Here is a 26,121-nt window from a genome sequence, read left to right as displayed (position 1 = left end):
GAAGTGCTTATTTGACATCTCGTGGATGTGCCAGGTGCTATATAAATGCAAGTTCATTCCTAAAAATACATGTGAATGTGGTTAGTTAAAATGGAGTGTCAGTTTTTGCGTTCATTACTGTTCCTTTATGTAGTGTGCATAATAGTCTCTACTCTTCTGTTTTGCAACAAACATAGGGGCTCCTGAGGAAAGAGTAAACAAACTTAAAATACAAGCTCCTATTCAATGGTGTCATAATTTCAGTGATTTTTAAAGTTTTATCTGTAGATCCAACTTGAGCCCTATCCTTTGAGTGTCTATTTGATCTTTCTTACAGAATTTCACATCCATATACCTAATAAATGCAGTCAACGAAGTATCAAACCACCTACAGCCCTGCAGCTGCAGTGGACGTCCAGTGTCCACCAGTTCTCCTCCACCCCCTTCCAAAAAAAAGTCCTATCAGTTGAGGAAAACCAGGCTCCACCTCACCAATAACAATTAATTTCTGCCAGCATCAATTTATACTGCATAGCCTCAAAAAGTTGTTTTAGTAGTCAACTGGCATCAGATATTGCTGTTGAAACTTAATCTGACTGGAATACCTCCTTGATTTTTCTGTAAAACTATCTCTTTAAACCTCAGAAACATAAATATTTATATTATTGTCAAATTTTAGGTGAATTTTCTATAATCATTCCAATTTGGCAAATCCAAATAGTGACAGAAGTACATTAATGATTAATGAAATAACACTGAGAGAAAATTAGAAAATTAGGGACAGAATGTGCATTTAAACTGCAGTGTCCAGAATAACTTGTTATAAAAATCCTAGTTTTTAAAGAAATGAACCTGGGTAGAGGCCCCAGAAGTCAACTGTCCCTATATGATAAAAATGTGCAGCATTTCCTTTTAGAACAGCGGGGAGTCTGAAATTGGGCGAAGAACCTGGCAAGACCAGGGACACGGAGATCTTGTCGCAGGACTTCATTAACATTTTTTTCTTACATTTCCCGCCCGGCAGCCGGTCAAATAGACAGCCTAGTCGGCTGCCCTTTGGGAAAACCAGCAGCAGGAGGCCCCAGCCAGGGACAGTACCTGGCAATCGGGAGGGGGGAAGGTGATCCATGATCGGGGCTTGGAGAGAGCTCTGTCGGGGCTTGGGGGGGGGGAAATCAGTGATCGTGGCAGGGAGAGAGAGGCTGTGATCAGCAGAGAGGAGGCCGAAGGCTTCCTTGCGGTGGGGGGGGGGGGGGAGGGGAGGGTCAGGGGGGCAGCACTCCTGTTCCTCCTGGCCCACAAGGAATGCTGTAAAAGGCACTTACCTTGTGGAGCCGGCAGTTCCTGCATCCCTTTCACTGCCTGGTTTCCCAACCCCTGGGAAATATGCGCAGCAACTGTAAAATTTAAATTGGGCTCCCAATTGCACTGTGGGAGCTTAATTTAAATATGTTAATAAAGTGTCCCACCTCTCCACAGTGGGACACTTGGATGCCTCAAAACCTGCCATCATAAAAACGGCAACGGGTGTGTACGCGGCAGGTTGGGGACGCGTTCCCCATTTTTTCATTTTTAACCCTCCCTCGACCCTCTTCTGGCCGGCATGGGTAGGTTAATATCAAGGCCAATGAATCAAAAAAATAAAACTGAATACAAAATTAAAAAATAAGTAAAATCGAACAAATGAGAATGAAAAAGAAAACCATCCAAGTAGAACAATAACGACAAAGAAAGGGCATAAAAACTGACATTCATTAATATACGGACAGCAATATAGTAACGCAATATGTTGGTGCACTAATGTCCTAAGCAGTAGAGCTGTAGGATGCCCAAGTCCTCATACCTCAAGATCCCAATGTCTGCACTGTGATTGGCCCAAGCTTCTCACATGGAGGGAAAACAGAAATGTGTGAATCACCTAGGTCAATCTTGCACACAGAATAAATCATGGGGAAAAGTGTAATCTTAAAATGTTTGTTTCGAAAATGTTTGTTTCAAAAAGTACAAAGTAAAAAACTTTTTTTTTGCATTGACTTATGATAGGAAGTATGATTGTAGCTCCTTTGAAGGTTCAGTTGTGATAATGAGACTTACAGACCCTGGTCTGTGCTAACTTGATTATCTCAGACAGGGTGGCATTGGGGCACTACAGTTGTCGTCAGTATCTCTGGGCCATGGAGAGGAAATGTCAGCCAGGATTTCCCCTGCTGGCTATGACAGCAGCTGGAAAGTGTGTTTGTGTAGATATCCGGTATAGCTGTGATACCCTCATTGTTAAATAACCTGCTGTCACTAATTGTTCAAGCTCACATATGAATTATGGTCACTTGAATAAGGTATTTGAAAGCTGGTAGTGCCTATGGAACCACAATCAGCAGGAGTATCTGATTTTAAGGGGGAGGAGGATGACAGAATAGCAGAGAAAAATGATCTTTTAACTGAAAGTCAAAAACTTGATCACAAGAAATATTGAGTACATAATGTTAATTTTTATCAAGTAGAATGGTGTCACTTCTTATAGAATCATTTACTCCATATAAAGGAAATAGCAGGAATTGTTATAAGCACGTAGACTGTAAAAGGATAGTCAAAAAAGAGGTAACCTTGGACTTGAGAATGAGGGAATGGCAGAGATGCTGAATAAATATTTTGCATCAATTTTACAGAGGAAAGTAAAAATAGGACCGTAAGTGTATCTAGTGAGGATGTGGAAGAGAGAATGCTGGCGATAAGAGTTCAAAAGAACTCTGTAATAAAAAAGTTAATGGGACTAAAAATGTAAATGTCACCATGCCCAGATAGTATGCATCCTAGAAACTAGAGGGTGGAAAATGTTACACCCCTGTCCAAGAAAGGGAAGAAGGATAAACCAGGAATTTATAGGCCATTAGTCTTAGCTTGGTTGTGTGTAAACTTCTAGATTCCATACATAATATGGAATGAAATTAGTGAATCCTTAGAAAGGCATGGGCTAATCAGGAACAGTCGGCATGGATTTATAAAAGGCAGATTGTGCTTGACTAATTTAATTGAATTTTTTGGAGAAAAGCAGAGAGTATATTGATAAATTGTGATGGATGTTGTATATATGCATTTTCAGAAAACTTTGATAACAAACCACATTAGGAAAATTAAGGCTCGTGGGAAATGTAGCCGCATGGATAGAGGGATACCTAGGGGACAAAAAACAAAGAGTAGGGGTAAATGGATGCTTTTTTGGATTGGTCGGATGTAGACAGTAGTGTGCCCCAGGAATTTCTGCTGAGGCCTCTTTTCTTTCTACTTATATGAATGATGTGGAAATGGGCACAAGGAATGATATTAAAATTTGCTGCTGATACAAAAATGAAGGACATGGCTAACTGTGAAGAGAGTTCAGAAGGACATAGATTGGTGGAGTGGGCAGACTGGTGGCATATGCAGTTTAATGCAGTGGTACATTTTGGAAAAAAGATGAAAGGAAGTATATGCTAAATGGTAAGACTTTTAGCAGAATGGAAGAACAGAGAGATCTAATGATGCAGATGTGTAGATGTTTAAAGGTGGAGGCACAGAAATTCACAAAAAAGGCAAATGGGATGCTGGATTTCACATGGGATATTGATCATAAAATCAAGGAAACGATATTGAATTTGTGTGAGATAACAGTTAGACAGTTAGGGCATTGCATTCAGTTCCGGCCACCCGTTATGCGAAGGGCATTAGAGCCATGGAAGGTGCACAGTAAAGGTTGATTAGAATGATACCAGGAATCAGAGGTTATAGTTATGAAGAAAGGATTAATAAATTGGGGTTCTTCCACTGGAAAAGAGAAACTAAGGGGGGGATGAAAAGTTTGAGTGAAATTGTTGCCGCTAGTTGGAAAATCAATAACAAGTCAACATATCAATAACAAGACTGGCAATTTTCACTAAAAGAATGAAGGGGGATGTTGTAAAAAAAATTCACACAGATTATTAGAAATAGAATGCTTTACTACAAGGGTTAATAGAACCTGAAATGTTTTATCACTATTGAGACAGAGACTATGATCTCATTTAAAAAGGAATTAGATAAGTACTGTGCTTGAAAAGGAATAAGATAAAAGGAAAGAGGTAGGGAAATGTGATTAAAGTAGACAGCTCCAACTGAAGAGCTAGCATCAGGGATGGCCGAATGGCACGTGCTGTAAATTCTATGAGAGTGACATGATTATCCTGAATCTAGCTTGTAGTGATTGCACATCAATGGCTTACAATCTACATATGATAAAATGCCGTGCAGCTGACAGAGATACCATGTTACTACAATACGACAGTAGATTATGATATCTAAACCCTATGATAATCATGCAGCCTTCTGTCCCAGAATAATAATTGTGAACTATGATTTTTTTTTTATTCGTTCATGGAATGTGGGCGTCACTGGCAAGGCCAGCATTTATTGCACATCCCTAATTGCCCTTGAGAAGGTGGTGGTGAGCCGCCGCCTTGAACTGCTGCAGGCCGTGTGGTGAAGGTTCTCCCACTGTGCTGTTAGGTAGGGAGTTCCAGGATTTTGACCCAGCAACGAGATACTGTCACAGGGACGTGAAGGCATCTCTGAGATAGTGCCGCAGGTAGGTGCGGGAATGTCTGCGATGGAGGAAAGGCTAGCCTCCATCGAGCTTCAAGCACGGCTCAACAATGAGTCCATTCAGGCCCTGACAACAGCCGTTTGGATTTAGGGTGAGCAACATTCTGCCGCCTTAAGCAGGCTGACCGATACTTTACAAGTGGCCTTCCAAGGCTTCACACAAGTCCTCCAAACTGTCGTCCAGCAGGGTGGAAGGAGTGATGTGGGCCTGGGCCAGGAGAGGGATGATGGTGAAAGGGGACATGGAAGTGGGGATGCCACTCAAAGCACTTCCATGTCTCACCCGTTGCCCCCCTCTCAACCAGTACCCGCAATGCTGCCTCCTCTCCAGGTGGCCGAGTCTGCCCTTGCACAGGTGGAGCAGTCTTTGGAGGGGCCCTCACGGGCACCGAAACCCAGAGGGTGTCCGTGCAAAGCATCTCATCGGTCAAGGCATGGACAAGAGCAACCTGCCACTACCTCTGCTGAAGCCACAGGGGTAGCACCACGTAGGGGTTCCCGTAAACATAAGGCTAAGGTTTTGTGAGCACGAACGGGATGCACAAGGGTGTATGACAGAATGTCATGTTTTTGATTTACTTTTGTTTGTTTTACAAAGCACATTAAAATTTGTTATCACCACTACTGCCACGTCTTTGCAAATCTTGTCTGGTTTGTGCAATAATTCCCTTTCCTGAGGATCACCATGAAGACCCACACCTGATGCCACCCATTGTGTCACTGCAGAGTGGGTGTAGGTGTATTTGCAGGGCTCTTTTGTGCAGATGACTGAGAGGCGCCGGCGATGTCCCTGGTGGCACCATGGAAGGATCCGGAGGAGAAGTTGTTGAGGGCAGTGGTAACTTTGACAGCTACAGGTAAGAAGATGGTGCTCGGGCCAACCGGGAGCAGCTCGGCATCAAGGAGGCCGCAGATGTCCACGATTACATGTCGAGTGACTCTGAGCCTCCGTGCGCACTGTTCCTCAGAGAGGTCCAGGAAGCTGAGCCTCGGTCTATAGAGGGTAGTCCCTTCTGCTGACCTGGTTAGGTCATTAAAGCCCTTCCTGCACTGGACCCAGGTTCGGCACACATTGCTGCTGCTGCTGCTCCTGCTGACCTCCTCGGCCACCTCCAGCCAGGCCTTCTTGGTGGCAGAGGGAGACCACCTCCTCCCATCAGATGGAAAAAAAAATTCCCTCCTACTCCTCACCCCGTCGAGCAGCACCTGGAGTGAGGAGTCAAAGAACCTTGGAGCAGCCTTGCCTCTGGCCTGCTCCATGCTCCAAAAATGGTTCTTTGCTGCAGGAGGAGCATTGAAGGACTGCCCCTTTAAATAGGGCTCCTCCTGCTGACAGCCTGTGATGCGTGTGCGCAATGCGACCCCCCCACCCCCGCCGCCAACCCACCTCCCTCCTAATATCGGGCCCATTGTATCTCATTTTTCCACAATTAGTTTGTTTGTTTTAGTTCAATTATTCTGCTTGAAATTCATTATAAATTTTTATTTCTATATATTTATTATCTGCACGTTATTGATAAACCTGCTTCATGTTTATGACACAATGCATAATAATCTGTTGTTCCAGATCATGTGATGTGAAATTCTTTGAAAAGATCATCCCAAGAATTTGTGGAGGAAACTAGACAAATAATAGTAACGGAATATAATATAATGCTTCTCTTTATTCTTACTTTTGCAATAAGTTATTTAGTAGTTTTGTAATGTTATGGCCAAGTTTGAAAAATATGTTGTGGAATTTTTGTTAATCTTTGTGGGTCAGGGAGAAATTATGCAGCACATTCCCTCATGTGATTAAATAAATAGGTGGAGACCATGATAGGGCATATTATAAAAGGCAAAATACTGCAAATGCTGGAAATCTAAAATAAAAACAGAAAAAGCTAGAAACACACAGCAGGTCAGGCTGGGCCAGAGTACATGGAGTTTTACTCTACATCTAATTCATATTATGCCTAAATTTGGAGTGTTTATCATTGGAAATGGGTATGAAAAATGTAAATGTGTTCCATTTCTTATTGAGGAAAGAGGAAGGTAGGGTCAATGTTTCAGGTCTGACGAAAGGTCATCAATGTTAAACGTTATCCCTACTTCCTCTCTCCAAAGATGCTACCTGATCTGCTGAGGTTTTCCAGCATTTTCTGTTTTTATTATAGGGTAGATTAAACACAGTTTGGTGGACTCAGTTTGATTTCATATACAGACAGCATAGAACTCTGCTCAATTTTTATGATATCTTTATCATTGATGTATGTTAAAATATCATTTTAAAGTAGACTAATTAGTTCAGTAATTTGAATTTTGGTACTTCACTTCTAAGAAATGGGTTTAAATGTAGCTGATGGAATGAAATTCTCCTGATTCTGATGGCTGTAGGGGTACTGCATGAAATAGTTTCAACCCAGTTCCTTATGCTGCCCATAATTTGGCAATCTAGCTCAGAGAAATCACAAGGATAGCTAGGATGAGAAATGGAAAATTCACACTTGGGGGTTCTTAGGTTGAGTTTGAACCCAACGCTGGGCCAGAGTACATGGAGTTTTACTCTGCACCTAATTCATGTTATACATAAATTGGGAGTGTTTGACAAGGGAACTGGGTATGAAAAATGTAAATATGTTCCATTCCTTATTGTGATAAGCACTGAGTCATTCACTGAGCACAAGTGAACCGGAGCAAGCAGTAGTGGCACAGGAAGAAAAGGAGCACTTTACATCCATTCTCTGTAAAGGGGACATGGATGCAAACTATCGATGTGCCTATGAGCTTTGTGGCGGGGGTGGGGGGGGGGGGTTTCCACAATTTGAGTGTATGAGGTTCTGAAGCACAGGATAGCATACGGGAACTCCAGAGACATTTGCAGCAGAGCTTCCCATTACAGAGCACACAATACCAGTCTTAGCATCGCTCAGGAATTCTTATACTGTTGCCATGCAAGCCTTGGGCTCTACCGTCTTCCCCTCCTTTGATAGGCTAGGAGATTGCACAGATAGGGGCTTCGGTAACCTCAATGGTCTCATCGTGTCTGCTCCTGCAGATTAGTGAACATGCTAAGGCAATAGCATGGGGAGGCACGGAATGGGCATGTACATCACATATCTCTACATAACACCCCTGTACTCTTCTGCTTCCCCCCTCATTCAATGACTGCACATGTGCCTAGGTTGCCTCCTGCCTGTAACTGGACTGTCTCAGCCCTATGCTTATGGACGTTGCCGACCACCACCGTCACAAGTGCCTTTGACACATCAGCCTTCCATGCTCCAGGCACTGGGCAAGCACATTGAAGAAACTATGTCTTAGGAGTAGAGCACAACAGTCAGACAGTAAAGGGAAACACTGGGGTGGTAAACAGTAGCAAGAAACAAAGGTAGGAAATAAAACTGTGGCACTTAATTTGCATTATGTCCAGCGTATTCCTGTAATGTTATTACATATTGCAATATCAGGTGAGAGAAATGGTCTGCTTGACAGTTGGGAAGTAGCTGTTAAATCTGGAGGTGAAACAGTATACAAATTACATACCATGACATACAACCAATCTGCACTTCTACATACATCTGCATTATACATGCACCAATTCTCACAAAAATAACAGAATTTTGCTTTGTGTTTGATGCTAATCTTTGATCTGAAGGGTGGCTATCAAGGAATGCCCATAAGGTCGTATGACTGCAGTGTTTCAGAAGTGCAAGAGAGCTAGCATATTTCACTTCCGATTTTTAAAAAATTGTACCGTGTACAATTCCTGCAACATTTATTGCAGAGGGGAAGTCAGATATCATACTATGGTCAGCATTTTCTCTTAGAAGTGATGCAGAAGAAGGACACAATCAGATTTTGAGCTTTATCTGCTGATTGTTGTTAGTACCAGACTTCAGCTCCTCCCCACCCCTTACAATTAGTGGTATGGATATAGTTACCACTAAAAGTGTGGCATAATCTAATGAAAGTGGGTTAGCAGAACCACCAACAACTCAGTTTTCTATTTTATAATCCATACTGGGGGAGGAGAAGGTGCCAAAATAAATGTATTTTAAGAGTTGAAATTCACTTGGGCAGATTTTTGTTCTTTATCATACGGCATGAAAAGTAGCCACCACATCAGCAGAATAAAACAGGGAGAAACAGCAAAATCCAAGTTGGTTTTATGTGTATATGTGAGGTAAAAGTATGTTTATGTTTTATGTGACTGTTACTTGAAAAAAATCTTGTAATTTATGGTAACATTAAATACTTAACCATAGAGTTCTTTCTGTATTTAAACAATAATTATTTATCCAGGAATTGGGGCAGTATCCAGGCCGCTCCAGAAATTGTACTACTTTGTGCCATTGGTGCAGTTCCATTCTGTTGCACCAAAAAATAACTGGAGTAGAAGGGGTAGAGGACTGACATACCTTGGCAAAGGTCCTGAGTGTCTTTGGTCCTCAGCTGAAAAACTGAAAATTGCACCTGGTTCGTCACATTCTCCCATGCAGCCCTGATTGTATCTTGTTGAAGAAGGCGGCCCTCATACCTAAAGATAACACACCTCCTTAGCTGAACATCCTTCACCATGACTTCCAAAGCTTTCTCAGTACAGGCAGCATTCCTGCTTGAACCCTGGGAACTGAGACTTTGTATAAATTTTCCAACGCTTTCACCAAAGCTGCTTTCCAAACCATCCTTTTAGTGGCCCACATGAAGTGCCAGTGCACTTTACGGTGCTGCACCTGCACTTTCAAGTCACTTCTCCAAAAATTGTACTCCCTCCTTATCTTGTGAACTGGACAATGTATACTAGCTGTGCAGCATCCAAATGCTGATAAGTGGGCAGTGCAAATTCTGGGGATGTCCTCTTAATGCACTGACCATGCATAATGCACTGCGTAAAGTGCCCCTGGGCCGGGGACCAGGTTCAGAATTTCAGGCCCATGGAGACTGCATATAGTGTTTTCCTATTTCTTTCAAGTCTATTGAATATTAGATAACACTAAAATAATTAAATTATTTAATGCCACCAAGGAACAATACAGACCAGTGTCTATCAATGATGTTACTTATTCAGATTTGCCCTCCTCCTTTAACTTAATGAAATATTTTGCCTTGTTTTTTGTTAGCATTACCTCATCTCTTCTGATATACATTTACATGTTTTTGCCCTTATTGCTATCCCCCACTATGGTTTATTCTTAACGAGTAGAATGAGATGTAATGAATTCCAGAAGTCACCACAGATGCCATCAAAGATGCTTTAAAAAAATTGATAGAATGTCAATTTTGTATCAAGTGATTGGGAGCCCAGCATTTTACTGCTGGAAATACTTGATAGGTTTTAGTTTATCTTTATAGAAAATATAGGCTTATACATGCAATATGATCATTCTGAAAATAATGTTCAATTGTCGGGATGTACTTTACATGTTATTTACATGTATCGTTTATAAATACAGTGTAGCAGATAATTGGGATTCAATGAAACAGTGATAAACCGTCAGTAGATTATGTTATCTAAAGCTTTTTTTCCTCTGAATAATATTGTGAACTGTGCTAAAATCATGATAGATTATCAGGAAAGGACTTAAGGCTTGCCATAACTTATCATTTTCCACAAAGACAAATAAGGTTTCATTTTGTGGGGAAAGAGTGTGAATGAATGATATTCAGCAATATCATGATTAACAATATGACTCTGTAAGTTTTATAATGATTACATCCAAATTTGATATTGTGACACTCTATTAGCAGTTAACCACAGTGACCAGACCTTTATCGAAATTTAGAGGCAGTTACTTCTTATCTAACCACCAAACATTTTGCAGATCAAATGATAAAGTTTATGAAATGTCAGTGATATCTTTTGATCCAAATACCAGGGACAATGTCATCATTCTTGGTAGAGCTCTAAAAATGTTTACCAACACCCTGCAAATTACTTATAAATAATAAAATGAATTCCTAGTCCTAATGTTTGTTTGTATGAATCAGTCTTGTGTGTTAGATTTGGTATCAAGTTTATTGCATTTGCAAAAGACATTTTGGCATCTTGCATATTGTTTTTTTATATTTACCACATAACCTGGCTTTAACCGTCATCTTGCGATTTCTGTTATCAGATAACATTTGTGTTGTAATATGTATTATTACACTAATCAACCAATCCCATTTCCATATTTAAAATCACAAACTTTGGCAAATGAAACTTACAAGAAATGACTAGGTAACTTGCAAATTGTACGCTTGTCAGGTATTTGTTAATTTTAGATATATTTAATCATAAATTAAATAATTTGTGATGGATAAAGGTGGCACAGCACAGGACTTGTAACTAAGAAGGTTCTAATACATCCAATGTCCAAGTTTAATTTGGTCATTCTGGCCCTATGTGTCCCAAACGTTAAAGCTCCCAGTACCTTGCTAGTTAACCAATTTGAGACAGAGTGGCGCTGGAAATACCAAAATAGGCTTCAACAACCTCATGATAGGAAGGGGAAAATTGTCCATGTGTCCTCTTCCTAACCACCTTAGTTTCCAGCAACTCAAACTGGAAGTGTGTATGTGTGTTTATATGATAGGTAAGATCAACATTGAGCTCAGATGTGATAGAACCCATAGTCAAATTGCCGACATTCAGTGTCCCTTCTCACATTTGAAGAACAGGTACTTGGAAAAGGTACCAGAGGATTGTCACCAGCCATAAAACTGTAAACAAGCAAGGGTCTTCATGAGAAGAGGGGTAAATGGAGAAAATTGAAGATAAAATGATTGCTACTGCCTAATACTGAAGACACTTTTGGGAGTTTTAGGAATCATCTCTCTCTCTCCCTTAAAGTAAGTGGAGGCCTACTTTTCTGAAACAGTTGCTTCCTTCCTTGCATAAATATTTATTATTTGCTTAATCTAAAAAATTAAATATTTCTACATTCATTCTAAAAACTCAAAATACACTTAAAAGTAGTATAATTTAAAAACAGCCACAACTTACTCCAGGGAATGCTTAAACTAATACATAAAGAAGAGTTGAATTTATATACCACATTATCACATCTCTCAGAAACATCTGAAAATGCTTCATATAGAAGGAATTACTTTGAAATGCAGTAACCATTCTTTAGATAGGCAAATATGGAAGCCATTTTACACACTAAAAGATTCTACAAGTAGCAATGAGATAGATGAATAACCTGTGTTGGTTGAGGGAGGTAATGTTGGCCAGGACACTGGGAGAATGCCATGGCTGTTTTTCAAACGGTGCCGAGATCTTGAACATGAACCACTGGAACAGCAAACAAGGTTCTGAAATGATGGACCTCTGACTATGCAGTATTCCCTCATTATTAGACTGGAGGGTCAGCCTAAATTTTGTGCTCAAGTTAAGGAGTGGGCTGGAACCCACAGCTTTTTGAATTAGAGACAAGAGTGCTACCAGTTTAGCAAAGCTGGCAAAATGCATTTCTATCTTAAATGAAATATTCTAAGGCCTTTTCCGTTAGTTCAGTATAGATAGCTGAATCCTATTCTGTAAACCAGGTCCCACAAAGACAAAAGCATTCCTTCCTTGATATTAAATTAATGGCACCATCTAACCAACTGAAATAATTTCCAGAATGATTTGGTCTCTAACTGTGTCATGGAAGTCATCAATTAATACTCCTACTTCTACAGTAAATAGATCCTCCTCTTCCCCAGTCCCAAAATATATAAATATTAATTTTGCATGTTTTTATATTATAAAAATGTCCACCTAAGTTTCATAAATGTTATTTCCATTTGTGAATTTATTTCTCTTCAGTTGTACAGTTAGCTTCACTCATGGATACAAAGACCATAAATAACAATAATAACAACAACTTGCATTTATATAGCATCCTTAATGTAGAAAAATGTCTCATGGAACTTCACAGAGGAGTAATCAGACAAAAATGAACGCCAAACAAATAAGGAGATTTTAGGAGGGGTGACTGATAGCTTGATCAAAGAAGCAAATTTTAAACAGGGGCTTAAAGGAGGAGAGGGTGGTGGAGGGTCAGAGTAGTTTAGGGAGGGAATTCCAGAGTGTAGGGCCTAGACATAGAAACAGCAGTAAACTATTCAGCCCCTCAAGCCTATTCGTCCATTTAATTATATCATGGCTGATATGTACCTTAACTCCTTTTACTCGCCTTTGCTCCATATCTCGATACCCTTACCTAACAGAAATCTATCGATCTCAGTCTTGAAATTTCAATTGACCCAGCACCTACAGTCTTTTGGGAGAACGAGTTCCAGATTGCCACTACCTTTTTTGTGAATAAGTGCTTCCTGATTTCACTAAAAATTGACCTAGCTCTAATTATAATATTATCCACCTTGTTCTGGATTCTCCCACAGAGGGAATAGTTTCTCTGTATCTATCCTATCAATCCCCAATCCCTTTATCATTTTTAACACCTCGATTAGATCACCCCTCAGCCTTTTTAACTCAAGGGAATACAAACCAAGTTTATGCAACATGTCCTCATTATTTACTCCTTTAAGCCATGATATAATTCTGGTGAACCTGCACTGTACTCTCTCTAAGGCCCATATATCTTTCTTAAGGTTCGGTGCCCAAAACTGAACGCTGTACTCCAGATGGCTCTGACCAAGGCTTTGTACAACTGATGCACTACTTCCTCACTTTTGTATTCCAAGCCTCTTGTGATAAAGGCCAGGGATCTGTACTGGGGTCTCAGCTTTTCACCATATATATCAATGACTTGAATGAAGGAATAGAGAGTTGTATATCCAACTTTGAAGATTACACTGTTAGGAGGCACAGTAAGTTGTATAGATGGAAGCAGGAAGCTACGAAGAGACACAGACTAAGAGAGTGGACAAAACTATGGAAGATGAAGTTCAATGTAGGGAAGTGTGAGGTCATCCACTTTCTATCGCCTTTTGATTATTTTTTTGTACCTGTGCCCTAGTTTTTAGTGATTTGTGTACATTGGCACCCAAATCCCTTTGTTTCTCCACAGTTTCTAATATCTCACCACTCAGTAAATATTCCAATTTGTCTTTCCTCGGATCCAAAATAGATGACTTCATGTTTCCCCACAATGAACCCCATCTGCCATAGGATATAAAAAGAGATAAATTAAATAGTAGTGATTAGAGTTTCACAAGTTTGGACATTTTAGGAGGGGGACATAATAAAAGTAGTTTTTTTTCTTGGTGGTTTGTTTGTCTACATACATATCTATATAAATTATATTAATAAAAATATATACACCTGCACTTCATGTCAATATTTTCCAATTACAAATTACTATATCTGCATTAATAATGAAAACTTCCAATTGTCACACTGTAATTACACCCTCTACCTCCTCTGGAAGTGTAGCAGCGCCACCACAGACAGGAAATTGTATTTACAGTGCGAAGAGTTTACATTAGCAGCTTCCAATATAAATGTGGACATAGGAATTTATAATGGAAATAAAGGATGAATTATGTCTGCATATCCTGATCCAAATATCTCCTGGCCTTTAACCCCGGTTCACCTGAAGAATACACTTGGTCTTGTGTATGTATCTATATAGTAACTCAGAGTTTACATGAAAAGTCTTTTAAACCAAAATTTATTAAGATAAATATCCAGGAATAATTGGAGATAATATGCTTAAAATTCAAATTAAGATTAGCAACTGAGCAAACACTATAATAACTCTGTTGAACACTATAGTAAAATGGGTTATACATTGCTGAGTTGTAACTATGATGTGGAGATGCCGGTGATGGACTGGGGTTGACAATTGTAAACAATTTTACAACACCAAGTTATAGTCCAACAATTTTATTTTAAAATTCACAAGCTTTCGGAGGCTTCCTCCTTCCTCAGGTGAATGTCAAGAAATCCTCGCATACCTATCTGTCTGAACACTTTGGTTGCAGTTGAAAAGACTTTCTGTAATCACCAGGTATTGTTCTGTGATTTATAAATGCGAGAGGTTCGAGGATTTCTTGACATTCACCTGAGGAAGGAGGAAGCCTCCGAAAGCTTGTGAATTTTAAAATAAAATTGTTGGACTATAACTTGGAGTTGTAACTACACAACACTATATAGAACCACTTTACTTTAAAAAGTTCGACTTTGGCCATCTACAGAAATTAGTCCCTGTAGTACTGTATTTTAATTATAGGGAACTATTAAGAAAGTCTGTATTATTTCACATGCCAACACGGTTTTGTTACTTTGATATTTGATTTAATCAAGCTTAATGGGCAATTCTATCTTCAAAGGGAAGAACATTCTTAAAGTAGGACTGTCTCTACAGTTCTTTTCTGAATGTGTTGGAAGAGCTCTACAATGAAAGTCTATGTTATGTAGGTCAAAAAGGGAGGTCTCATTAATCCAAAAGACATTGCTGATTTAGAGTTTATTAGATTGTTCATCTCATTAAATTACAGCAGAAAATTCATCCTATTTGACCCTAAGATGAGCTTCCGACCCCACATCTGCTCCATCACCAAGACCACCTCCATTATCTCCCATCTCCAACTCTGCCTCAGCTCATCTGCTGCTGAAACCCTCATCGATGCTTTTGTTATATTCAAACTTTACTATTCCTGGCCTGCCTCCTATCTTCCACCCTCCATAAACTTGAGCTCATCCAAAATGCGGCTGCCTGTATCCTAACTCGCACCATGTCCTGTGCACCCATCACCTCTGTGCTTGCTGATCTACATTTACTCCCAGTCTGGCAATGCCTCGATTTTAAAATTCTCATCCTTGTTTTCAAATCCTTCCATGGTTTTGCCCCTCCGTATCTCTGAACCTACTCCAGCCCCACAACCCTCCGAGATATCTGCGCTCCTTCAATTCTGGCCTCTTACGCATCCCCGATTTTAATAGCTTCACCATTGGCGGCTGTGCCTTCAGCTGCCCAGGCCCTAAGCTCTGGAATGCCCTCCCTAAACCGCTCTGCCTCTCTATCGCTCTCTCCTCCTTTAAGACGCTCCTTAAAATCTACTTCTTTGACCAAGCCTTTGTCACCTGTCCTAATATCTCCTTATATGGCTCGGTGTTAAATTTTGTTGATAACGCTCCTGTGAAGCACCTTGGGACATTTTACTACATTAAAGGCGCTATATAAGTGCAAGTTGTTGTTGTTTCAACTGAAGGAAAAGTGGATATTGCAGATTAATGCTTAAATGGACTACATATACAGTATTTATAACAATATTGTGTTGTGCTTATAGTATTGCATAGTTACTATTGACTTTTGTGTAAACAAATACTACAGTGATTTTGGCCTGTAACAGTTGGTCCTGAGTGTAATATTTCTGCATTCCAATTGATAGGTGATGTGATAAGGATCATTGTAAATTTCAATGCAGAGTGTTATTGAAAAATAGGGTAATTGTTAATCCTGAACTATGCAACCTAAATTGCACAGTTCCAGATTACAAGGGGTGTGTTTTGCTTGCGGGAGATTGGTACAACTGTTGAAAGATAAACAATATTAAAAAGCCTGAACTATAGCAGAAGGGAAGAATGAGGGATACAAGGAGTTCTAGAATTTTATGACCTATGAAACAATAACGTAGCATAGAGGATGGTAGTAGATGATGGGATGATCTTGATTTTAACTCAGTGAAGCTTTGTCTATAACTATCATTCAGACTACCATAATGTTAAATGTTAACAATTATTGGGCAGAAAATTAGGTCATACTGTAATTTTTTTTCCCTTTCAATATTCTCTCCTCTCCCGAAGGTACCGATTCATGTTGTGGTGTGGTTGTCAAGTGCTGACTACCCTCTGGTACTTCTCCAAATTGGCCATTCTTCATGAGTGAGGCTAGACAGTGAGTTTTTGGGGCATCACAGCTGAGCTTGTGTCCACATCTAATGTCCACCTCACAGCACATGACTAGATAGCATTGAATTTTTCCCCCCTCTTTAACCCAGCACAGAGATCATTTGTAACATCTCAGATGCTGTCCTAGCTGAGATCAAATGCAGTGTACTTATCAATTCAAAGTCACTTAATTTGAATGTTATAATCATTCAATGTTTTAAGCACTTAATACTCACTTGCTGTGTTATTTATGTTGCTTAATTTGAATTATTGGATAATTCATTCTTTAGTGCAAAAAATGACTTTGAATTATCATGAGTAGACTTAACTCAGTACAGCCCAGTATGCCTGTGATTCCCTGCATAGTGAGTTCCTATTCTCAGCCAGGAAAAGATACCACAGGGTGGGAGAAATAAAACCTGATGGCAACTCACTCTGGGTCACTTTCTTGCAACTTCTACCAAATAGTTCTATAGGGACATTTGTTGAAGACTGGGAGCAGTTTGGTAGCCGTTTGGTAGCCTGCTCTCTTGAAACCTAAAGAGGAAAGGTAGAAACAATACACAAGACGCATTAACAAAAGAAATGTTAATGAACATTTAGTCATTGAGTGAACATTATGTTTGGTTTCCATCCCAACTTATTTTTCCTCTTTAATTCCTGTCCCACACAGCTATCATGCTCCTTTATCTGGGAAGACAGAAACATCTTGGTCACTCAATAGTTCTGTCTATCAGTCACAAAGAGATGTATCTCAGCACAATGCAGTCACTTTCACTTCTTGAGATTACAGTGCTCTGCTGCTGCACAGGGTACCACCTAGTGACCTAGCTAAGAATTGTTGAAATTTTCCTGACAAGGGCCGGAAATCAATGACAGAGTGTAAGACAGAAGCTCGTGACTCTCTGGCTGCCAGTTCTATAGTCTTTAACTCTTTCTATGTCAATGTTTATCTAATGATTATTTTCTTGAACTATTAAACTAAATTTTGAAACATCAAGTTTTTAACTTTGTTAACTTTCTCATCCATGGCTTCAAATCCCTCCGTAGCCTTGCCCCTCCCTATCTCTGTAACCTCCTCCAACCCTACAACTCTCTGAGATCTCTTTGCGATCCTCCAATTCTTGCCTCTTGCGAATCCCCGATTTTAATCGCTCCACCATTGGCCACCATGCCTTTAGCTGCCTAGGCCCTAAGCTTTGGAATTCCGTCCCTAAACCTCTCCACCTCTCTCTCCTCCTTTAGGGCCCTCCTTAAAACCTACCTCTTTGACCAAGCTTTTGGTCACCTGTCCTAATAGCTCCTTGTGTGGCTTGGTGTCAAATTTTATTTGATAACGCTCCTGTGAAGCACCTTGGGACATTTTACTACGTTAAAAACACTATATAAATGCAAGTTGTTGTTGTTGTTGATAACTACATCGCTTCAGGCAAGGTAGAAAGTAAGAATCTGATAATTATTGATAATTCAGTTAATTCTTCTACAATTTTACAGTACCAATGAAATTGTACATTTTATTGTGTCATATCTGGCACGACATTAACTGTTATTGATTATTTTGCACAACATGAGACAGCATTTTAGATTTTTTTCCCCCTCCAATATTTTTCCCATTTCTCCTGAAGGTGCTGACTGATACTGGGGTATGGTTCTATTGGTGCTGATTGCCCTCTGATACTTCAACCAAATGCCCATTTTTCATGTGAAACCTGACAAAGGGTTTTGGCAAGGTATTTGATTGTGGGAAGATTCAAAGCTGAGATGCGAAAGGGTTTAAACCAACTTACATGTCAGCAATGCAGGGTTTGTGTAAATGAACAATTCATGAGTTATGTGTCCAGTGTCACTCAATGGTAGATATAAAGCTGAAGGATCCCTGAAACACATTTAACGTCGTTCATTATTTCATTCCATCACAGCAGCCATGATCAGTAGCAGGAAAGCTTTGAGGGAAACATTATTGTATATTTGTAGCTTCTTAGGTACTCAGCTAAGGACATAAATAAAAATTTACATTATTCAAATGCAACATTTATCACATTCCTTAAAAGTAGGTGATATGTCTTGAAAGAAATGTTGTCGGTAATTTTTGTTAAAACTTTTTAAAAGTTATATTAAAAAAAAATTCAGCAAGCTTCACATTTTCAATAACATTCAGTTGGCTGCTGTTGACATTTGCAGGTTCTGTCCAGTTAGTATTTTATCTCCTTATATAGTTCTTCTACATGCATAGAAAAGGGAAAGCAAATTCAGACTAACATTGTATAATTTGTAGTATTCAATGAAGGAACTACATTTCCATTAAACTTGGTGACATCATTGCATAGAGTATGGATAAACTTTAAAAATGTGTTGCTACTATTTTAATGAGACAATTATACACCTTTAATATATTATCTTCTCGAGTTGCACACATTTATGGAAGGCTAGAGTTGAGAAAAATGGGGATTGAAATGTCTGTAACAAAGATACGTCGTGTTGGTTCATACTTCATGAGTTATATACTCATTGTTGCTCAATGGTTGATTTTCTATAAACTACTATTTTCAATGGATAGCTTATTCATAAACTATCAAGTTAGTTCATATTTCATGTACATGGGTCAAAAATTAGCAACTAATTCCTAGGAGAAGCAGATGACTTTTGGCACTTTAGATTGATCATTTTAGATGAGATAGCTCAATGATAGCATAGGTTAGTTCAATTTAGCTTTGATTCCCATTCTGTGCTCAGTTAACTGATCTCACATGAGGTGCCAGTGCAGCACTAAATTGGCCTTACTGTGCCCAGGCTAGCCTCCATTGTTTCTGATCCTGAATGCTCTCCAGTGACCCTACCCCAGGAAAGTGCGTGTTTGAGGTTGCCAGCTGAGGAAAAGAATGTGTTCAGCTGTAATTCCTCCACACTTCATCAGCATACCAATACTCAATGGGTGGAAATTGGTCTTTGCCAGTAGTATGAAAGTGGGTGATAGCAAATTGGCAGCCCATTTTACACTGTGCCAGATTTTCTTTTCCACTGAAGTTAATGCGCCTCTTTCCACGCTGCTGGCGAAGACCAATTTCATTCCCAATGTCTTTCTCCATATATGAAGAATGGACATTTGGACAAAGTATTAGAGGGTGCCTCTAGAACTGTTCACTGCTCCAGCACCTTCAAGAAAAGAGAAATTGTAAGCTTAAAATGTAACAAAGGCTATATTCTTCTGGAATAAACAGAAAATGCTAGAAATATATATTCCTTGGTCATCCAAAAAGAGAAAAAAAACAGGTCAGAGATCCCTTCACCTTCCTTTCCTGGTTCTGATTAAAAAAATCTCTACTTGAAACATTAACCTATCTTTTATGGTGCCAGACATGCTGCATATTCCCTACACTTCTGTTTTAATTTCAAATTTACACCAGTTGTAGGTTTAATTTTCTTATTTCATTTTCTGGTGTGTATAATTTGTGTGATGTGGAGATGCCGGTGATGGACTGGGGTTGACAATTGTAAACAAGTTTACAACACCAAGTTATAGTCCAGCAATTTTATTTTAAATTCACAAGCCTCCGAAAGCTTGTGAATTTAAAATAAAATTGCTGGACTATAACTTGGTGTTGTAAACTTGTTTACAATTATAATTTGTGTAGTTGTTTTCTGCATTCAAGATTATGAGGTACAGACAACCATTTCAAAAAGAATATAATTTTACTTCGTTTTCCCAAGAGAGTTTATAAATTCCTTGCCACCCTGCCACAAAAAAAAATCAGTTAACATTTATCTCTACTACGGATGTGAAATGTTGTCTTACAACATTACTTCTAACGGCCTTTTTTCCGCCTCAGGGATAGTCGAACACCTGAATGCCAATCTATAAGAAAAGTTGCGGAATCTCTCCCCGCCACCCCCTCCCTCCAGTTGGTAAGACTCTTAAGAAGTAAGTGAGTCTTTCTATCAGTCAGTCACCCCTGCCCGTTGATTATTCCTCCTCAGCAAACTCCGCCTGACAGAGCGAAAGCAAAGACACTTACTAGCGGCCAGAGAGGGCGAGGGGCAGAGGAAGCCATGAAGTTGCAGGCGGTGATGGAAAACCTGCAGAGGCAGCAGCGTGCGCGGCTTGAGCTCGAGGCCCGGCAGCAGCAGATGGAGCAGCAGCAGCAGCATCAGCAGCAGCAGCAATCACCGCGCGCGCGGCTCCAGGCCAGGCAACAGCAGCAACAAATTCAAATGGAACAGTGCGAGCCCCGAAAACCAACGGCCGAGGCTTCTAACGACAACAAGGTCCTAGCAAATGCGCAGCAGCAGATCGCTGCACAGCAAACCGCAGCACTGGCCGCCATGAGAGCAGCGGCGGCGGCTGCAGGGGCTGACGCTTCGGCCCAGCGCGGCGACGAAGAGGAACTGGGTATGGAACGAGGCGACAGCCCGAGGCTTTCCGAGAGCAGTGAGGCCCTGTCTGGAGGAGAAGAGATGGAGGGGGGAGAAGAGGCGGAGCGGTGTTATCCCGACCCTCTAGGGTCTGAGGAAGACATGGCGGCCGAGGAAGAGGAGGAGGGAGAAGAGGAGGAATTCGAGGACGAAATGGCCGAAGAAGGAGGCAGCAGAGTAAAGGAGGAGCGGGGGATGCATCACTGTAGTGAGTCGAATCCCCTGTCCAGGCAGCGGCGCTCTGTGACCGGCCTCCCCTACCAGCCGCACCCGCAGATGCAGCAAGTCCAGGATCAGGCCGAGTGGACGTACGAGGAGCAATTTAAACAGGTGTTTATAAGATTAATTAAATATGCATATATTTTAAAAACTATTGTGTGTTCTTAGGTTGCATCATGTTGATTAAAGTATTTTACATGTTTATTTAAAAAGCTAATGCAATGAATGTCATCACTTTGATTATTAAAACAAGATTTTTGCATTAATAAAATGATCTAAAGATTGGTTTATTTTTGAAATTAACCATCTAAACATTTATGTTGAGGATCTTTTAAACGTTGAGCGGGGGAAGGGATAAGAGGAGTTGGTAATTGACGTATGTTCCCAGATCCCGTGTACGTTAAGCCTGTGCAATATATACGTCTACATTCAGTATGTAATCCCTAGATGCCATTTGTTAATATGCTGGATGGCAACTGCTTTTTTGTTTCGCTTGTTTATAAAGATATTCAGTACAAATAATCAGCGCAAAGGATTTGATTTACAGCAACTTGTGATCGAGAATATTTGTACTGAGTTGCTGAGGTGAAAGTTGATATCTTTCCATATAATTCTATTTAATGCTTATCATACAGGTGTTTAATATGGGAGAAAATGATTTTGTGAAAATAATTGGCAGATATGCACACAAATAATTGCTACCACTTTTAAAAATGTTTCCCTGTATTTTTACAAACTGAAGATTTATTTGTAAGTTCCAACATATAGGTTGTGAAACTGAGGAGATTTGATGAAGGTGTTCCACTTAAGTCTCTTGATTTGCCAAACTTGTTGCTGTTCATTTTATCCTCTTAACTAAACCAAAACAAACCTTACTGAGGTGTAACTCTGTAACTGAGAAGTGCTATATATTGGTCCGTTTTTTCTTCGGTTATAACTGTTAAAAACCCATTTACTTTAATATGTCGTTGGGAATATTGCACCACTTAGGTAATTATAAAAATGTATTGAAACATAATGTAATTTTAGCCTCTGCATACTGTGGGAAATTTCAAAAGCAGTAGGTTTTTGGCAAAAGATCAAAAGTTTACTTTGCCAGGTTTTTTTGGAAACTGTCCAAACCATTTAGTGGTTTGTATTTTTGGCAGCATTTAAACAAATGTTACGGAATAAATTTGCTATGGTTTAGGGGATTATGTTAATGGCTGCAGCAAGAATGTAAATACAAGGTGGACCCTTGCCAAATATTCAAGACAGTTTGCACTGTTCTTTAGCTGAAGTCATAAACCCAGTGTAGCTGAACTCCTTAAGCCTAAAGATCTGAGTGATTCCGGTAAAGTTTCAACAAGAGCTTCCTGTGGATTTTAAGTTAAAGTGTTACATTTTGTATGTGTAATTCTGGGTAAACATTGCTAACCTCTGCAGTCTACGATTTGTGATGTATACTTTTTCATATAACTTTACTGTGATAATTAGGAATGGAAATTAGAATGTTGATCAAAAGCAGTTGTATAACCGCGGATAGATTGAGACATTTTTAAAATCACAATTCATAAATTTCTTGGCAAAAAAATGCTAATACATAAGAATTGAAGTAGTGATTCAAACTTAAAATCTTAGATTAACACCAGGAATATGAACTTTTGATTCAGAATTTCCCACTCATAAATTTGCTTCAGTTATTTCAGTCTAGTGTCCAAGTATGAGCTGATCAAAGAGAGTCAGCATGGATTTGTGAAGGGTAGGTCATATCTAACTAATCTAGTTGAATTTTTTGAGAAGGCACTAATTAGGTGGACAGGGGATTGTCTGTAGATGATGTCTATATGGACTTCCAGAAGACATTTGATAAGGTTCCACACTAGAGATTACCAGAAGTGAGAGTGCATGAAATTGGAGGTAACCTTAGGACATAGAAAATTAGTTGGGTAGTAGGAGACAAAGATTAGGGATAAAGGGAATGTACTCTGATTGGCAGAATATGACAAGTGGTGTTTCCCATGGATCAGTACTAGGGCCTCAGCTTTTCACCATATATATCAATGACTTGGATGAAGGAATAGAAAGTTGCATGTGTAATCAAGTTTGTAGATGACACTAAGTTAGGAGGCACAGTAAGTTGTGTAGATGGGAGCAGGAAGTTACAAATGGACATAGACAGATTAAGAAACTGTGGCAGATGGAGTTCAATGTAGGGAAGTGTGAGGTAATCCACTTTGGATCCAAGAAAGACAAATCAGAATATTTTGTAAGTGCCAAAGACTAGAAACTGTGGAAGAGCAAGCTGTGGATAGAGTAGATACTGAGAAGCTATTTCCTCTGGTGGGGGAATCCAGAACAAGGGGGCACAATCAAAATTAGAAATAGGCTATTCAGGAGTGAAATCAGGAAGCACCTTTTTACACAAAGGCTAGTGTAAATGTGGAATTCTCTCCCCCAAAAGGCTATGGATGCTGGATCAATTGAAATTTTCAAGACTGAGATCGACAGATTTTTATTAGCTAAGGGTATCAAGGGATATGGATCAAAAGATGGGTAAATGGATTTGAGGTACAGATCAGCTATGACCTAATTAAATGGCAGAACAGATTTGAAGGGCTAAATGGCCGACTACTGTTCCTATATCCCTTGAGACTAGCAGACCTTATTTTAAAATAAACTGAAGACCATTTCTATAAGAAAAATAAAACATTAATTTGGACAAATTTCAGATAAAGAACTTTATTTTTGAAGTTAGATATAAGGCACTGTGACAGTAGGATGGTATTGATTTTCTGCAGACTCTGTTCACAGTATCACAAGGTAAACATTGAAACATAGAAAATAGGAGCAGGAGTAGGCCATTCAGTATGAGCATGGCTGATCCTCTATCTCAATACCATATTCCCGCTCTCCCCCCATACCCCTTGATGCCGTTTGTGTCTAGAAATCTATCTATCTCCTTAAATATATTCAGTGTCTTGGCCTCCACAGCCTTCTGAGGTAGAGAATTCCGCAGGTTCACCACCCTCTGAGTGAAGAAATTTCTCCTCATCTCAGTCCTAAATGTCCTACCCCGTATCCTGAGACTGTGTCCCCTCGTTCTGGACCCCCCCAGCCAGGGGAAACATCCTCCCTGCATCCAGTCTGTCTAACCCTGTCAGAATTTTAGATGTTTTAATGAGATCCCCTCTCGTTCTTCTAAACTCGAGTGAATACAGGCCGAGTCGACTCAATCTCTCCTCATACGACAGTCCTGCCATCCCAGGAATCAGTCTGGTGAACCTTCGCTGCACTCCCTCTATGGCAAGTATATCCTCTCTTAGCTAAGGTACTTAAGAATGAGGATGGCCATTCAGCCATCTTAATTCATTCATCCAGAAAGACATTACAGTTCTCCCATTACACCATCTAATTGATTCTTAATTGATTTCAGGGTGTTTGCTTCCATCACTTTATCTAGCAGTCTATTTGAAGCGTTGATCATGCTTTGTGTGAAGGAAGTCTTGATATTGGTTCTAAATTTACCTATTACTGGTTTGAGTCTACGTCCCCGTGTCCTACTCTCAATTTTGTCCTACTCTCAGTTTAATTATAAGGAGTCGCACAACACCAGGTTATAGTCCAACAGCTTTATTTGAAATCACAAGCTCCGAAAGCTTGTGATTTCAAATAAAGCTGTTGGACTATAACCTGGTGTTGTGCGACTCCTTACATTTGTCCACCCCAGTCCATCACTGGCATCTCCACATCAGTTTAATTAGGGGTAGAATTCCGGTTTATCTTTTTCATTCCTTTAACTATCTTGTATACCTCTATGAAGTCACCTCTCGTGTGCCTCTTTTCCAGGCTGGAAAGCCCAAGTTTCTCCAGTTTTTCCTCCTAGCTCAGACCCTGACAATAGGGATTAGTCTCTTTGCACTGGCGCTAGTGCTTGAATGTCTACCTTGTTTCTCAGCGACCAGAGCTGGACACAATACTCAAGGTATGGTCTGACCAGAGCACTGTACAGTTGATCACAACCTCCTCTGACTTGTATTCTATTGTTTTTGCTATGTAGCTCAGATTCTCTTAGCTTTGATTGCTGCTCTGCATTGGTTGGACATATTGAGCACAGGGTGTGCTAAGACTTCTTGGTCTCTTTCAATTTCATCCATAGTATTTCAACACTTCATGAGTTGTTATTTTCCTTCCTATGCATTGCACTTGAAATTTAATGCAAACTAATGTAATCTGCATTGTTCCACCCACTCACACATTTTGTTTAACTTATCCCTTTGATTCCACTACCACCCCTAGTTTAGTGCGTTCTGCAAATTTGACTAATTTGCATTGTGTTTCTGAACCCAAGTCAGTGATGTAAATTAAAAATAGTAATGGTCCCAACACTGAGCCCTGGTGCATCCTGCTCAGTACTCCCCCATCCCAACATGACTCTTCTACCCTTCAGCTGATTTCTTATCCATTTCCAAGTTTTACCCATAAACGCCACAGCTTGGAGCATAATTAGTAACCTTTCATGTGGAACTTTATCAAATGCCTTTGAGAAATCTAAGCGCACAATGTTGTACGGTTTACCACAGTCCACTCTGAGTTGTTACTTCCTCAAAGAAATTAAGGAGATCAGATAGGCAGGGTCTTCCCCTTCTAAAGTTGTGTGCTGTATGCTAGATTGTTGTACAGATAGTCCTGAAATTTACTCCTGGTAATTGAGTTCATTAATTTACGCAAAATTGAAGTGAGACTAATTCATCTGTAGTTGTCTGTGCCTATTTTGCACTTTTTGAATGTGGACATCACAGCCTGCTTCTGGCCTACTATTAGCTCCCCAGTGTTGATTGACTCCCTCATAATTTAGTGCCTCACAAATCTCCTTAATGTCTCAGCACTCTGAATAAATACCATCAAGTCCTGGTGATTTATTTGTTTTAAGCTTTTTCAGCTCTAGGACTTTCATCTCATTTATATCGAAGTCATGAATTTTGCCTTGGTATTCTTTTTTGGGGAGGGCATGTTGTTCGTGTTTTCCCTTGTGACTACTTTGAAGAAGCATTCAGAATATATTTACTATTTCATGCTCATCGTTAAGTTTCAAGCCTGTTTACATCTTTTAA

The 26,121-nt window shown here is 39.8% G+C and overlaps 1 protein-coding gene and 1 long non-coding RNA gene across 8 annotated transcripts in view; one reads left to right on the top strand and one right to left on the bottom strand.

Moving 5' to 3' along the window:
- The window catches only part of LOC137299430 (uncharacterized), a 56,064-nt gene extending 34,959 nt beyond the window's left edge, over positions 1 to 21,105 (bottom strand). Inside the window, exons 1-5 of one of the 5 annotated variants that reach the window (XR_010957902.1) lie at positions 20,193 to 21,105; positions 18,187 to 18,275; positions 16,834 to 16,936; positions 13,590 to 13,666; positions 8,994 to 9,112 (exon numbers count right to left, since the gene is read on the bottom strand). This is a non-coding gene — a long non-coding RNA (uncharacterized lncRNA). Of the gene's footprint in view, positions 1 to 8,011; positions 8,088 to 8,993; positions 9,113 to 13,589; positions 13,667 to 16,833; positions 16,937 to 18,186; positions 18,276 to 20,192 lie in introns of those variants that run through there. The other 4 variants (XR_010957900.1, XR_010957899.1, XR_010957901.1 and 1 more) reach the window with 4 other exon arrangements.
- arid3a (AT-rich interactive domain 3A) overlaps positions 20,238 to 26,121 on the top strand; it is a 54,791-nt gene continuing 48,907 nt past the window's right edge. For 2 of the 3 annotated variants that reach the window (XR_010957897.1, XM_067968163.1), the window contains exon 1: positions 20,239 to 21,139. Coding sequence is in view for 2 of the 3 variants with exons in the window: in XM_067968163.1 (XP_067824264.1) it covers positions 20,447 to 21,139 (693 nt within the window). In the remaining variant the exon portion in view is untranslated. Of the gene's footprint in view, positions 21,140 to 26,121 lie in introns of all 3 variants that reach the window. The other variant, XM_067968164.1, reaches the window with a different exon arrangement.

The sequence above is a fragment of the Heptranchias perlo genome, chromosome 29 (genome assembly GCF_035084215.1).
Source record: "Heptranchias perlo isolate sHepPer1 chromosome 29, sHepPer1.hap1, whole genome shotgun sequence".
Lineage (NCBI taxonomy): Eukaryota > Metazoa > Chordata > Chondrichthyes > Hexanchiformes > Hexanchidae > Heptranchias > Heptranchias perlo.
Note: the sequence above shows the minus strand (reverse complement) of the source record. Positions and strands in the feature narration are given on the sequence as shown.